We start from the raw sequence: 15892 nt of genomic DNA, 5'->3' as shown, positions 1-15892 counted from the left end.
AGACTCTTGAAACTTCACACTGTGACTAATATGACTATAGCCTATACTGTACTGTACAGTGTACAGTGCACAGTACTATACTGTACAGTACAAGCCGTTGGGCCAGGACTTGGTCACAGTTGGTACAGTACAGTACAGTACTAGACTAGATCCGACTATCGAAACTTCACACTGTGACTACAGCCTATACAGTGTACAGTGTACAGTACTATTCTGTATGTACTGTACTGTACATTGTACTGTACATACTCTACAAGCCGTTGGGCCAGGACTTGGTCACAGTTGGTACAGTACAGTACAGTACAGTACTGGACTGGATCGGACTATTGAAACTTCACACTGTGACTACAGTGTACTGTACTGTACAGTACATTGTACAAGCCGTTAGGACAGGACTTGGTTACAGTTGGTACAGTACAGTACTGGACTGGATCGGACTATGGAAACTTCACACTGTGACAGTGTGACTACAGCCTATACAGTGTACAGTGTACAGTACTGTCCTGTATGTACTGTACATTGTACAAGCCGTTGGGCCAGGTCTTGGTCACAGTTGGTACAGTACAGTAGTACCGGACTGGATCGTACTATGGAAACTTCACACTGTGACTACAGCCTATACAGTGTACAGTGTACAGTACTGTCCTGCATGTACTGTACTATACAGTACTGTACATTGTACAAGCCGTTGGGCCAGGACTTGGTCACATGATTCGACTCTGCCTTTGCGGCTTGAGCGAGTAAGGAAAAGAAGGAATTTTAAGCCAAATGTCTGACAGCGAACTAATGGATACTGGACGTACAAGTTGGATGGGGTGTACGGAGCAGTCAACTCATGTTGGATAGCACGAGATAGGATAGTTTTGATCAGAGAATTAGTTCGCCTCCTCCTTTCGCTAAGCTGTTGCTATTCGTTTGCTTTACTGTGGTTGATTACTTCGTCACCGTGTCCGCCTTACAACTTGAAGTCAACTATTGTCGCAAATGGCGAGCTTAGATATCAAGCTGAAGAGACCCAATAAAACCTATCAGCCTGGTGTAAGTGATTTTTCCATACGGTCTGAAATCAATCAACTGTTTCCAGTTGCAAGCAGTAATTGTACACACCGTCTACAATCTTGTTGCAGGCAATCCAATGTTGTTGATTCACGCTTATGTGTAATATTCAATCATTCACTCATCAGTACTTTCTATCGCTTAAGCCAAAGGTGTACAGTATATCTAGGATAAAATCCAATCATAATATGAATCATAGCAATCTGAACTGCTCCAAAGACATCCGATAGCAAATAGGATACAACTCACCTTGATCCATCGATTTTACTCTATCTCAGATACCACGGTAGTAAAGTAGAACTTGTAGCATCAAGAAATACATTGTACCAGTATATACTCTGAAAGATGCACATCTTATTATAATAGACAATTTCTGTTATTACTGTCTACTCAACATGGCACTGTTCGATGATATACTATCCGATCAATGCATTGCCGATCGCTTCTGCCATTGATGTTGGTTTAACACAATATCCCCCTTTGCAACAATTTGCCCTATTTTATACTTCCTAGTGATAAACCAATTTCATCGTTGGCATGCTTACAGTTAAACGAGTCATGATGCATTTGTAACCCATTCAAACTAACCTCAACGTGAAGCCATTCCATATCACAACAAATAATGGCGTACGACAAAAGCTGTTTTGAAAAGCAAGTTACCTGGCTTAAATAGCCTCCCATGCATTATATCTACATTGTACAGCATATATTTGCAATGAGACATACGAATATCATGAAGGCATTCGATATCACTACAAATAATCACGAATAACTATAGCTGCTTTGAAAAACGAATTACTTGGCTGAAATAGCCTCCCTTATATACATGTACTGTATATGCTACGTATATAGTTATAATTAGACATACTATGCTTTCGTCATGTTGAACTGGATGTACCGCAATGGGTCGATATCCCTGCTGTACTGTAGAGTGTAGACACTTTTGAAAGTTTTCCATAGCGTTGGCTGTATACAATGAATGATACATTCTCTGCAAATAAATCATGACATTAGCTTCTATCCTATTCGCCGGATACGATGCCCATCAATGATTATCACCATATAACTAACGACAATGTTATTACATAATGATTGACAACATTGATTTCCAATTCTACCATTTTACTTCATCTAGGAAAACATCAAAGGCAACATCGCTATCTCCAGTAAGGGTGATCTATCGCATAATGGCATCACGTTATTTGTAGAAGGCAATGTAAATTTACACTTGAGTGCAAAGAGTGTTGGTATGTTTGAAGCTTTCTACAATTCCGTCAAGCCCATACAATTAATCAACTATTCGGTGGAACTGGCTGGTCCTGGCAAATTATACCAAAACGTTTCATGCATTTACAAAATCTTTATAGTATTGGCAATCAGTGATCATTTTAATTGCCTATTCAACTTTTTTTATCATTATATAGATACATACTATAGAAGTCAATCATACAATAAACAGGCAGTTACAAAGTAGTCAATTTCCTTAAATGCAATAGGCAGTAGAAAAAGTCAAAGTGGTCACATTACGTGATTCTGGAACTTTCTATGAAGTACAGATATAGCATTCAAACATTGCCTAATACAAATATACATATAGGGCTTTTAGACGCTGAACATGAAGCTTGCTTTAAGACAAAATCGTAATGTAGGAATCGTCAATACCAGCATTTTATAAAGCAAATTATTCAAGCTTGATCATTCAGCTGTGTGAAAATGTAGTCTCTATGTACTATTTAATATCGACGTTGAGTTGGCTCATATAGTGAGATAATCAGTATACTACTTACCTGATAAGAATTGCTATGATTTCGGATATCTTCTAGGCAGTTATTGTAATCATTACAAACGTTTTTTGAATATAATTACTAAATTTCTACTTGTAAAAAATATCAAATTTTTCATTTCCAATGAGCTCTTATGAACAAGATTTAAATGACTATGCAGATGTTCCATTCTTTCCTTTTTATTATCTACGCCATCTGGAAAGCTTGAATTCCCATTTGAGGTTCCTCTAGAGCCCAAAGGCAATAAGAAGCTGTTCGATACGTACCACGGAGTGTTTGTTAATATACAGGTAATGAGCGTATACTTAAAAATTTGACAGCAAGCGAGAATTATGCGCGTAGATATGATTAAGTAAATTTTTACAACCCACTGTACGAGTATATCTAGTACTTCAAGATATTGAGAGCATCGTATTAAAAATTGCCGCCGCCAATAATAGCATCAAGCATTCGTACCATATCATATAATACGGTTCATGCTTAGCTAACAAGGTGGATACAGTATCTCAGAGGTGGTAATAAATCTTATTAGACGAATAGTCATCTCCTTGTTATGAGACATTCTCCACATCAAGATACTCTTCTATCGTGGTGGTTTGTGTACCATTATTTCTGTAGCGATTTACCGCTATATCATTTCATACCAGCTTTTAAGCAACATACTGTACAAAATCAATTATAGTGATTCGCTATGTACTTGTTGTTTCCCATCCCAATTACTACAATCGCTGAGACTGAATTCCATTACAAGCATGTGACTAACCGGTGGTTCCTGTGCTATTATTAATTTGTACTAGTATTCATCGTTGGTTGTCAGTGAAATTAATACTCTAACCAGTTTTGGGCTAATGGGCTAATATGAAATTAATGATCATTAAACTTACTAAAATCGATGGACATCATCCAACATGTCTTACGTACAAACGTGCACAGGACAGAATTACTGATCATATTTTTTTTACCATTTTAAATCGTTGCAGTATTCAATCAGGTGTGAAATTAAACGCTCCATGTTGACTAAAGACATGGTTAAACAACTAGAATTTGTTGTTGAGCAGGTAATTACTATCAGCTAGCGAGCATCATTCGCTAATAAAATGCTAACTTCCTTACTTATTAATTGCTATCAGAGTCACGACACCACTGATCGTAAACAGACAGTAGTCAATTTCGAAGTTACACCAAATACATTGGAAAATGTAAAGGAGGTAGGTATATCAAGTAAATTAAGGAACAATAACCTGACGCAAGCAAAATAAGCAAAAATTGACACCAACATCAAGCATAAAATCTTTACTCAATAATTGAAATTTTCGACATTATTTTGTGTACAGAAAGTATTGCCTAATTTCAAATTAACAGGAAGGCTTGATACTATTTGTTGCAATATAACCGAACCTTTCACCGGAGAGGTAAAAATACAAACATTGTTACCCAACAGATGGGTACAACGCAAACAATTGATATCTTATTAAATTAAATCTAATTCAATTTCAGCTGATAGTCGAAAATTCTGCAAGTCTTATCAAATCGATCGAACTACAACTTGTCAGGGTTGAAACATGTGGTATGTAAATTATATCGACATAAGTAGAATCTAATTACGACTTTAAAATACTATTGCATAATCAATAGCTACGCTAAATTTTAGCTCCGATTTGTTAGCTTAATCTTAATGGATAATAGGTTACGGAAACATAGTAATTGGCCTTGTAACATACTAAAACCAAAGCAATCGTAATGAAGTAATTGTTACTATTCTCTACTATGATCACACTTATACAGGTTGTGCTGAAGGTTACGCAAGAGACGGTAAGTCATCCTAACAGCATAAAAGTAAAAATTAAATGTAAATTACATACAATCCTGGATTTGGTCGCTTCTCACCAAGTGTTACCACGCGCCTGTTTTATACCTATCGATATAATTAATGATTGATGAGTATTATAATTATCTTAACATATCATTTATATTTACTGACATTTAACGTAAATAAAACTGCAGCAACCGAGATACAAAATATACAGGCAAGTACAACTTCGGAGAGTGATCGCTTTTTTTTATTTGACTAGATACTTTTAACGTATGAAATGCTCTTAAATGATCGTTTATTCGTTTTTTAGATAGGAGAAGGGAATGTATGCCATAATGTGCCCATTCCCATTTACATGATCTTCCCAAGATTGTTCACTTGTCCAACACTGATTACTAACAACTTTAAAGTTGGTACGTTCTGCATGCTCAAAAGTACTCAATAAAACTGTCATATTAAGCGAACTGTGATGTATAATCTGTACTGATATATAAAATACTAATGTTTTAGAATTTGAAGTCAATATCGTCATGACATTCAACAACGACCATCAAATTACAGAAAATTTTCCAATTCAATTATTCAGAGCTTGATTATATACTTCTCTTAATTACAACGACAATCTCTTTATCTGTAATTACTGTAACTACTTATAACAATACGATGGTACACAACTGCTTTTGTATAGTCTGTATATTACTATTAACAATCAGTAAACGAATATTACAATTTTAGACGCGAAATACTGTATTACAGTATTACTATCAATAAACGTAGTATTTTACCAATAAACCCTTGAAAATAAGGCGATACAGAAAAATTCTACGTTTTCATTTTGGCTATCATTGTACATACCATCTATTGCTTCCGTAGCAAAGTATCTCACGTCAACATCAGTATCGGTTATCAATTTCTCTAGGCAGGGCTTCACTTTAGACTGCAATTCGCTGCATCAAAAAAAATGAAACTTCAATTTACGCCACTACAGAGATTTAATAATTCGAAACTATAAAGTTTATGAAACATTCAATAATTCAGCTTATTTTTCATACCTATCTTCCAAGTGTGGCTCCAACTGAAGTAAAGTCTTGGCAATATTAAAACGAACGTTGGGAACGCTATCGCTTCCCATATTGATAAGAACAGGTAACATTGTTTTCGAGGTGATATCTTTACCACATACATCCGCTAACACCTGTCGTTACATTAACGCCATTATTGTCAATAACATATGCATCATTGCCTACGAGAATCAAGTAAGCAAGTGCACTATTCAAAGCAATTAACTTCTCTCCCTTACGTTAATAGCAAATAGTGTAGTCAAACGATGTAAGTAATTCTGATTTCTCGACATATTCAAAACCTTCGGCATCAGTGTATTCTGTAGGGAGTTAAAGTGCCTTTAGAATATGACAAAATGCTGCAATAGAATTCTATCTGCGTAATCCTACTTTACCTGTGCCCACTCTTTGCCAAACTCTTCCACTAATTTCTTCAAATTTTTCGTAGCAGCCTCACGAATTGCATAAACTAACACAACAAAATTGTGCTCCTTAGTAACATTTTAAATAGTATTTAAAATGCTAATATGCAATTACTTACCACTATCAGATAGCCAGGTCATGCATAAGTTATTCAATTTTTCGTTAAAAAAGTCAATACCCTAAAGAGAAAAGATAGAAATTTTTAATTTTACTGCGTAGCGAAAATGACGCTACCATTAGCTACATCACGTACCAGTTGGCCGGCCAGTAAAGGTATATATTCTATAATAGCTAAGCGAACACGCCATTTAGAATCTTCCGCTAAGTCAACAATTGCAGGAAGTAACGACTGGGAAAGTTGGCTTACTCCAATGACTATAAAGAACATGAAACTTCTAAGTTGAAAAATAATTTACTTTCGTAACATCAACACATACACACTTACCTTTATTTACGCATTCTAGGTTTGAAATTATATTTAGACGCACTTCAGGACACTAAATAGAAATATACGGAAATCAGTCTATACAATATTTTTCCAAATGGAAGATACAAACTCAAAAAAATTCGTAGAAAGCAATATCTCACCTCATCTTTTAATTGCGTAAGGAAAAGGGGTAGCAAGTGTTCAATGGTTCTATCAAAATGATAACATAATACTATTAAACTGTATATAAGTTTGTGACAGGTCAATCTGTCTATGCATCCACATCCTTATCCTTACCCATCTCTGCCTAAAATAGCTGACAGGCCCATAATTGTAGAAGCCAATGCAGATTTTACATGCTGATTAGGATCATTTACCAATTCCTGATTGGAATTATTTCAATGTTGACGAACATTAAAATCATAGTCAAAAAATGTCCGTATATCATAATAGTATACCTTGACACATGGCAAGATGCTATTCATTAAGATTTGCTCTTGGCAATCTTTTGGCAAGGCATCACAAAAATCTAATTTATCAAAAATATAAATCAACATTAGTACGAAAAAATTGGTCAAAACAATAAGTTTTAAGGGTATTACAAGATAACAGTGTACTGATTGTATCTTCTTTACCTTTGACTTTGTGAGCTGCAGCGGCTCTAACTTCAGCTTCAGCATCGCGCAGCAAGTGATGGTAGGCATTGACCAAGTCATTTTTAGTAATGTCAAACTTTACAGCCTTTTGCAACTAAAATTACAAAGTATTCGGAATAAAATGTAGACTCAACGATTAAAAAATAATCTTTACACTGAAAGTGTGGAAGTGAAGTTTTATATACCTGAGTAAACTTGTCAGCTACCATGTAACGGACACGCCAAGATTTATCCTAAACAAATCCATAAGTTAAAATTATCAATTTATCAATTGACTAAATATGCACATTAATCAGGAACTAATCCAGGCTAACATGGTACTACAAAATATGCAATTACATACCTGCATAATTGCTCGAATAGTAGGCATTAACAATTCTTCAATTTCGCTAGTGTTGAGTAAACTAGCAATTGCAATACTAGCTTCGACAGTTAACAATCGCACAGAATCCTATTGAAAAAATAGTACAATATAGGTAAGTCTCTCATACACAAATGCAAATGATCATGCAAATAATTAAATTGCTACGAAACATAGTTTTAAAATCTTAAAAGTGTATCTGTGTAGGTACCATATAGGCAAATGAGTAATAATAAAGTCAAACCTGATCATCACCAGCAAGAGCAGTGAAAGAAGGTATAAGATCAGCCTTTACTTGATCGCTTTCGCATACTTTTGCAAATTCCTAAACTAAAAAGTTGAATAAAATTGATAACAGTTCGAAGACAGAATTACCATGAACAGGGCGTTTCCACAGTAATAAATATATTAGACAGGTTCGCAGGTTAATAACATGATACTTACACCTAGTTTTCCAGCAGCAGCTCTTCGTACCATTGGCGTATCATCATTACAAAGCATCTTGTAGTGGCTAAAATGTTGAACAATTGACAATTTTTAAATATAGAAATATTTCCGGGATACATAACATGATACAAAAGTCATGCACGAAAAATACTCGTAACAACTTGTTATAATGTGCTGTATACTGCATACGTCAATTACATACTTCCTGAGTTCACTCTTAACATTCGGATTGACGCGAGAATAGCAAACTGAAAACAATCCACAAGCTGAAGTTCTAGACGTAAACCAATCTCCTTGTGACAACCTCTTTACTAGTGGTACAAAATGTGATTCTAAATCCTTGGGCTTATGTTCAACAGCAATATTTCTTAAAGATTCAACAGCCTATCAATAATTCATGAATATGATTAACAACAATAAAACGCTGTTTCTATATCAATACATACAAATCCACCAAACGTAGCAGATTACATCATCAACATACTTTATCTCGAACAACTGTTTCTTCAACGGTTGCTAGACTTTCCAATGGAGCCTACAAGTACAACGTTAATTCATAATAGTCACTTCAGGTAATAGTAAAACTACTAATTGAAAGTGAAAATATATAGTATCACAAAATAACTATATCATGACTTGTTAGTAATATCATGTAACTATATTTACTTACGAGAAGCACGTAGACGTGATCTGATCCACCTACTAATGGAGTAAAATTTCCAAGCTAAAGCAAAAAATAAAGTCTGATTGTAAGCATGTATACAATTAAAATATTAAGTAAGAAAATCTGTAGACTGTAAAGATTCCTCGACTAATTCATAAACTTCCTTGCTACCGTACCACTAATATTTATATGACATTATTACAGAAATAACATGTTACTTACTTGCTCCGCCAAGGCTAACAAGACTTCATCCTCATCGTAAATAGTATCTATAGTAAAAATTACGATTATAAATACGTATGATAGCATTTAATTTATTTAACTTTGCGAAAATTATATGTCATAAGTATTGCGCTCAAGTAGAAATGATCTTATAGTGAATTAGAAGGTGTAACGGCTAGATCATATAAAGTGGAGTAAATCAATGTTAGAATTAATAAAATCGCTTATGTATCATTCGTTACATACGTACACAGTGCACCCAAAAAAAGTAGTATGAATCACCAAACTATATTAGGGTAATATATCACGCCCACCCGACATTTAATGTTTAATATTTTACATTTCCAAAACAGCTTCACACGAAGCAAAATCGTTTTTACGAAGATCATTATTAACCTACAATATCATACCGTATCAGATAATAAAGTACAGTTTATTGCATAATAATTAAATAGCGGGCGTATAATATATATCATACTTTTAATAACGACCCATATCGTACACCATGCAGTACATTTTTAGAGGTTACTGAATTCTTTACGCAAAAGCTGCAAAGAACAGGTTCAAAGTAGAACAACTTTTGTACTAATCAATGAAACAATTTATAACGAGAAAGGCGGAAAACTACGTCAATATTAAAATACATTTACTGTTCGTGTAAGAAATTTTTGGAAACAGTTAACCCGTAAGATACAGCACTATAAAAGTTTACATTTACGGCAACAGCAGTTGCAAAGTAACATCGAAAATATTATTATTCTGTCTTACAATGACCTATAGATACCGATCAACAACGGCTTACAACCGTGCTGTATTCATTAAAAAGCATTAAAGCATATCGCGGTATATTATCCCTTTTATAGTATTTACGTAGACTCCAATTTAAATAAAGTAAAATGCGTAATACAGTAGTATGATAGTTACTAATGCTTTAAATTACATAAACGTTCCCAATAATAGACTTGGGAATCCTAGTAGTATGACAGATATGCAGTGCAGTACTGTACACGAAATATTTTTTTAAGATTTCAAAGAAAACAATACTATAATGCCATAGTATGATCGTAGAAGATGCCAAGGTCAGATGAATATATTGCGAAGTTATAGTACATCAAATTGATTTGACTAAGCCTTAATTGGTGAGAAACTTTTATTACTACTACTACCACTACTACTAAAGATTAGCTAATCTAAACTGAATTGAGGATATCTTTTCGGTAAAAACAAACCCATTTATAATATAAATTATTCATTGTCTACAATCATTACAGTACTAGACATAGTGCTCAGTTTATACTGCACTAGGTAACATACTGTCATCAAGGATAAAGCTACCTAGAAAATCAATAACATTCTATGTCAACGCAATTACAAGTCTATTTTCTAAGGACGATTGGTCCGAATTATCAGTGTAGGTATCAAAACAGTACGCTTACAGCCGTATTATAACTACATTCTAATACAGATTTTGTCAACAAATAGTTTATATCCAACGAGACCTAACGGTTGCTATCTTTCATGGCCAACGTCAAGTTGGAATTGCAGTACTTTTATTTAAATATTAGTCAATATTTTGGTGAGATATCGACGTTACTAACTAATAGACAATTAAAGCGCTAATTACACGATACTCCAAGGTGAAAAGTAACATAGCTATTTACTGCAATTCCAATCCTTACCAGTTAAAAAAGGTATAAGTTCATTCCTAGTTCTTTCTACACCTAACGCTAAAGCAATAGTAGATAATTTCTTGATGGAGTTAAGTCTCAACTGAAAAAAGAGAAGATGGAAAAGACTTTTAAAATTGAATAGAACACTTTTTATCTAATATGACAAAATATCCAATAAACTACAATACGTTGGCTATTCAATAACAACAGTATAATCGTTAGTTAACAAAATCCTTCAACTAACTATAGTAATGTACCATCCTGTCTTGATGAAGTACAGAACGATACATTGGGCAAGATAGTGATTATTTCAGTATACTGGTAAGCGCAAATTGCCTTCAATTTCGACAGCGTCAATAATAATATTACAGTACAAACATGATGAAGAGCAATCTGTTTGTGTGCATTGTCGACATCTATCTTCTTCGTTGACAAATGGAAAACGACCTAAGTTAGTAGTTGTTTCTTTGTGCGAATTGAACTTTTAAATTTAGCGTTGTCTACATGGCATCCCGCCTAATGCTACCCAACTACAGTAACATCCACTGCCCTATAGGCATTGTTGGTATGGCAAAATATAGTTAGCATGAAGATAAATACTAACTAAATGTTCTAAGCTACAACTGACATCGATTTGTTGTCATAGACAAGCAATTGAAAGCTTGCAGCATCCACTGTCTAGTATACTCGTGCTGCGGTAAATAAAACTATTTCAGTATATTGGCAAGAGTTTTCCCCAATGATAGTGCTCTTATTTCGATACAGTATAACAAATTCTATATACCGTTAAAATAGTATATGGCGTCTTCGATTGCGTATAAAGTTTATGCTCATTTTATTGTATTGGAGTAAACCATAACGCCCGGTATCAAAACCACGTCGTGATGGAAAGTTTATAAAAACAGATTACGGCTAGAGATTGAAATGTAAATGTTCAAATTTATCCCGCTCATCAATGCTGTAAATAGATTATAAGTATCATTCGGCGGATTACGCTAACCAAATTACTTATCAGTTTTATACCTTCTAACGGTACCATATAATGTACAATTACCACAAACTTTATCCACGTTAACACTATAATACCAATCCTTTAAGACTAATAAGAAGTAATCCTATACCGTAAGAAAGAATGTAATCTTTTGCAGAAGGAAACAAACTGTACAAAGCATAAGTACTTTGTTATTGTCAACGTTGCGCTAGGAGGCAAACTTTTGATTGAGTATCAATTGATTGAACTTAGCCTTGTTTGCCGAAAGTTTTTCTATCTTCCACCATGTTGTATAAACTATGTACCAACAACTTGATCATACCGCAGTCTATTGGCGATCGCGTCGGACTTGGATCAATCGATACTAGTTCAAAGTATTACATTCATCATTCAATTCATTGCTAATATTCCGTGCTCAATCCACGCCGTATCCATGACTGTCCATTCACATCTAGCAAAGTTGATTTGTATCAAAACTGGCTGTTGTCTACGGCCGAAAAAAATGCCTCAAAAGGAACGGTGGAAAATGTACACTAATTGGTCCAAATAAGAGTATGGGAAATATTGAAAAGTCCATTGGTTGAAAAGTAGAGTGAAATAAAGATCGATTCAAAGCTTTAAGCTATTCACTTTTACTGTAAACTACAGGAAAAGAATTGAATCGACCAGCCTATCCTATCGCTCGATAGTAAAGTCCAAATAAAATTCATTGACCATTCTTGAGAAAATTGTAGCCTACTTTGTTTGCGTTGACAATTTTTCTAAATAAACCAATACGCAAGCTGAATTCTACTGGATTGGATCCAATCTCAATGATGTACCAATAGGATAGAATGAAACAGTAGTGTATTCATTTGTTACTTGTATGAATTTGGATGATTATTTCAAGAGGTAAGAAGGCAAAACGTGAATAATTTTTCAATCTTTTCCGTCGTCTCGTTTTGAGTGCGATACTGACATGACTCATAATGGCTTACCATATGACCATGATTAAGATGGTGTTGAATACGGCACCCTAGGGTCCGTCCGTCGAGACCATCTGACAGTTGTGTATGTGTAGTATAGGACTAGACTATTGTACTGGACACAGTATAGAGTCTTACACCACTATGTGGTTGGGTGATCGTCAATAAAAAAGTGCACACTCAGCAAACTTGTATACGATCCCTGTAGACGCTTTTGTGTTGAATAATACAGTACCCTATGCGATTGCCATTGAAGCACGAAATTGAATTTTTAGCGCTCTCTACTACCCAGTGAAGAAGAATCATGTCGGGCAAGGTGCAATAAAATGCCTCAAAAACTGCCATTAACCGCGTAAAAGATGCAAAGAAACATCCAGTATACATTGTCCATCATCCATTCTTACTACATTGTCTAATACCAACTCAACTAGGCTAGTTCATTTTGAAAAATAACGTCAACTTGATGCCTATAGCACAGTCATGACTGCCATGGAAAGGGCAGGACACAAGGAAAAACTCCTTCTCCAATAACGCTATTTCAATCCATTTTTTTTTTTTTTAAAGTTTAAATTACTCCTATCAATAATCCAATAATACACATCAAAATCATTCAACTTACTGCAACATCTTCATTACGTAGTTCATCAATTAAAACAGCAATAGGATAAATGCTGTCTTCGACATTTCCATCGGCCATCATGAAGCTTATTAACTTCTGCAACAAACGTTTACTTTCAAAGCTGTCACTGAAGGTAATGACGGTATCGTGCTTTACTCAGCCTAATTATACTGTACAGTATAATCGACTCCAGTCCAGTGCTAGACAGTACAGTATGGTACAGTCGCATTCAATCGATCTTCTTTATCCGTCGCCAGTACCGTACCGTACTAGTACTAGTGGACCCATTGCTTATACTGCCGGACAGACATGATAGACTGACTAGTCTGTAGTCACTGTCATGTGTATTAAACAAAGAAGTATGACGGTGATGTCGCGCTGGAACGACAGACAGACGCAAAGCCCAAAACTGCTGAATAGAGGAAAAAAAAATACAAAATGACCAAGCATGCGCACAGGGTTGGATTAGTCCGTTATTTTGATAATTGGTAGTGGGTTGGATGGATTGATGATTGTCAATCTTATTAAATTAATTAATTATGGTTGAAAAGCTATTTTTGTACTATGAACTTATTATTTCTAGTAGTCCAGAACAGAGTTGACAGAGTATATTTCTAGAAATTATGCTATTTGACCAGTATCTTAGTCGATTGATTATTGCTCACACAATTCTCTTTCTTATACAGGTATACAGTGATTAGAAAAGCCTTTCTTTCCTCCGCTATCACTCTCTGCCCTTTTCATCCCTAGTAGTGGTTTACAGTTGTGCGATACTGTGCGCCTCCATTCCGACATTATACAATTTTAGTCTACACTGTAAAATGGACTACTCAATAAATCCCTTTTATTGAATAATCCGTGACTGCTGTGCAGACATCAGTACCACTTAAAAACTTATTACTGTAACAGATTTTGCAGACCTCTGCTGTATCTGCAGTATACAGACTTGCCGAGTACTCTGCTTGCAAGTACAGTACGGTCATCGCGATGATTTTGTCATGGCTGAAATATCAGGTTACATACAGCAAAGAGATATCATCTCTTATATGATTGTAGAGGTCGAGGTCAAAATATTTCAATTTTAATTGACTGTTGATCGCAATTTTTGAATTTCACAGTATGGTCACTATGCTACTTTCATTGGAGTCTAGTGCTTCGTATGTACACTGCTGTATGCAACGACTTGTTAGAGGAATTTTCTGAAGGTAGCGCTTTGAACTGTTCTGCTTTTCTTTCTGTACTTTACATGTCTGTCTGTACGCTGGACAGTATTTTGACAGAGGCGTGGCGAGTAAATATGGAACGCTTGAAAAATGTTTAGTGTTGCCTTAAATTATACCTTTAAATTTGGCTCAAATTCCACGCAGACAGATCAGTACAACCTGGAGTAATGGGCTATTGGCGTTTTAATTGCAGTATTGAGTTATTTTATTTCGTTCAAGTTTCTAATATAAACTATCACTCACTGGCCCATGTGCGCTCGGTCTAACCATTTTGTAAATCACGGAAATGGCTGCGCTTGTTGCTTTCTTGCATACAGCGCACATTACAGTAGACACTGGCATAGCCTAGCATACGGTTTAAACCAGGCCTTGAATAGATGCAACCAATATGTAACACTCGATGGAACTACGTTGAGAGAAGCATGGAGATCTTGATATATTTCTGATTTCTTCTACTGTACCATTTACTTACCACTGTGGTCAATGGACTACTAACAGAAAACCAAGTTATTGTTACTTGCTGCAACTATCTAGCGTTCCAGCGTAAATTATTATTATTCACAGATTGTTGATCCTTCACAGCTTCACTCTACTTATACCAAAGTCCTAAAAATATTCATTCTCTGCTCGTATACCGGGAAGGGTATTTCACGGAGCGCAAAGGGCTATCTTGCGGCATCATATTCTAGATCAAGAATGGATAGAATAGTGACCCTGACTATTTGGAGAAAGAAAGGCAAACTGCTGCACACTGCTGACTACGCTGCTGTATAATGTACAGATGTACAGTGGTGAGAAATGGGAAAAATCCACGACTTGATCCTACATTCATCTAAGCTTGCAAGGATTGACGCGTAAGGCATTTAGGTGGTCGATTAAATTCTATGACAATCCAAATCCCAACTGATATACAGTATGCATAATTGCATACAGTTTAGCAGCAAGTATACGACCCCGATATGGCGGATACTATATGAGCTACATAATGCATTTCAGTAACGGCTTTGTACCAGTAGGACAGTTTCAGTGAAGTGTACAAGAAGCATCAATTCACATCGATGCAGATTTTGCAGACCTGTAGTCTACAGTGTCTGGTCTACTCATTTTTTCTCTATTGAGTATTTAGTCATGGTGTAGCCGCAGTGAACGAGGTAGGACTCCATCCATGCCATGCTCTATAGAACGATGCAAGTACAAAACAATTTATCACAAGTATAATTTATATGCAACAGGCAGAACAAGATAGCTAGCAATATTCGTCGGGATCAGGCCAATGAGCGAACGTTTCTAGTTGTAATAATACTCGGTACAACCATGAACTACTCAAATTCTACGTAGAATGAAGCAGTCCATGGTACAACCTAGGTAAAAGATTATCATTACTAGAGGAGTATAGCGAAAAATATAGTAGGTCAAGTTTTCAATAGTGATGTAAGTTTAACTTACGACACAAAAGTAAAGAAGAATGTCATTACAGGAGGAGTATTGCAAAAGATAGATTGAGTATTTA

The 15892-nt window shown here is 35.4% G+C and overlaps 1 protein-coding gene across 1 annotated transcript; it reads right to left on the bottom strand.

Annotated features, from left to right (window-relative positions):
- Positions 1-4475: 4475 nt before the first annotated feature.
- On the bottom strand, positions 4476-13237 carry TRIADDRAFT_35913 (expressed hypothetical protein; the record flags this gene model as incomplete). The annotated part of the gene is made up of 22 exons (XM_002111618.1): positions 4476-4755; positions 5509-5600; positions 5706-5848; positions 5954-6034; positions 6110-6183; positions 6256-6316; positions 6391-6512; positions 6583-6634; positions 6726-6774; positions 6862-6947; positions 7023-7093; positions 7200-7314; positions 7406-7453; positions 7564-7671; positions 7826-7906; positions 8026-8092; positions 8231-8412; positions 8513-8563; positions 8699-8752; positions 8915-8961; positions 10594-10684; positions 13160-13237. The coding sequence occupies 22 exons, from the start codon at positions 13235-13237 to the stop codon at positions 4724-4726; spliced, it is 1785 nt and encodes a 594-aa protein (XP_002111654.1). The 3' UTR covers positions 4476-4723.
- Positions 13238-15892: the final 2655 nt, after the last annotated feature.

This window comes from Trichoplax adhaerens, genomic scaffold (assembly GCF_000150275.1).
Source record: "Trichoplax adhaerens TRIADscaffold_4 genomic scaffold, whole genome shotgun sequence".
In the NCBI taxonomy this organism is placed as follows: domain Eukaryota; kingdom Metazoa; phylum Placozoa; class Uniplacotomia; order Trichoplacea; family Trichoplacidae; genus Trichoplax; species Trichoplax adhaerens.
This window is presented reverse-complemented; position numbering and strand designations above follow the sequence as displayed.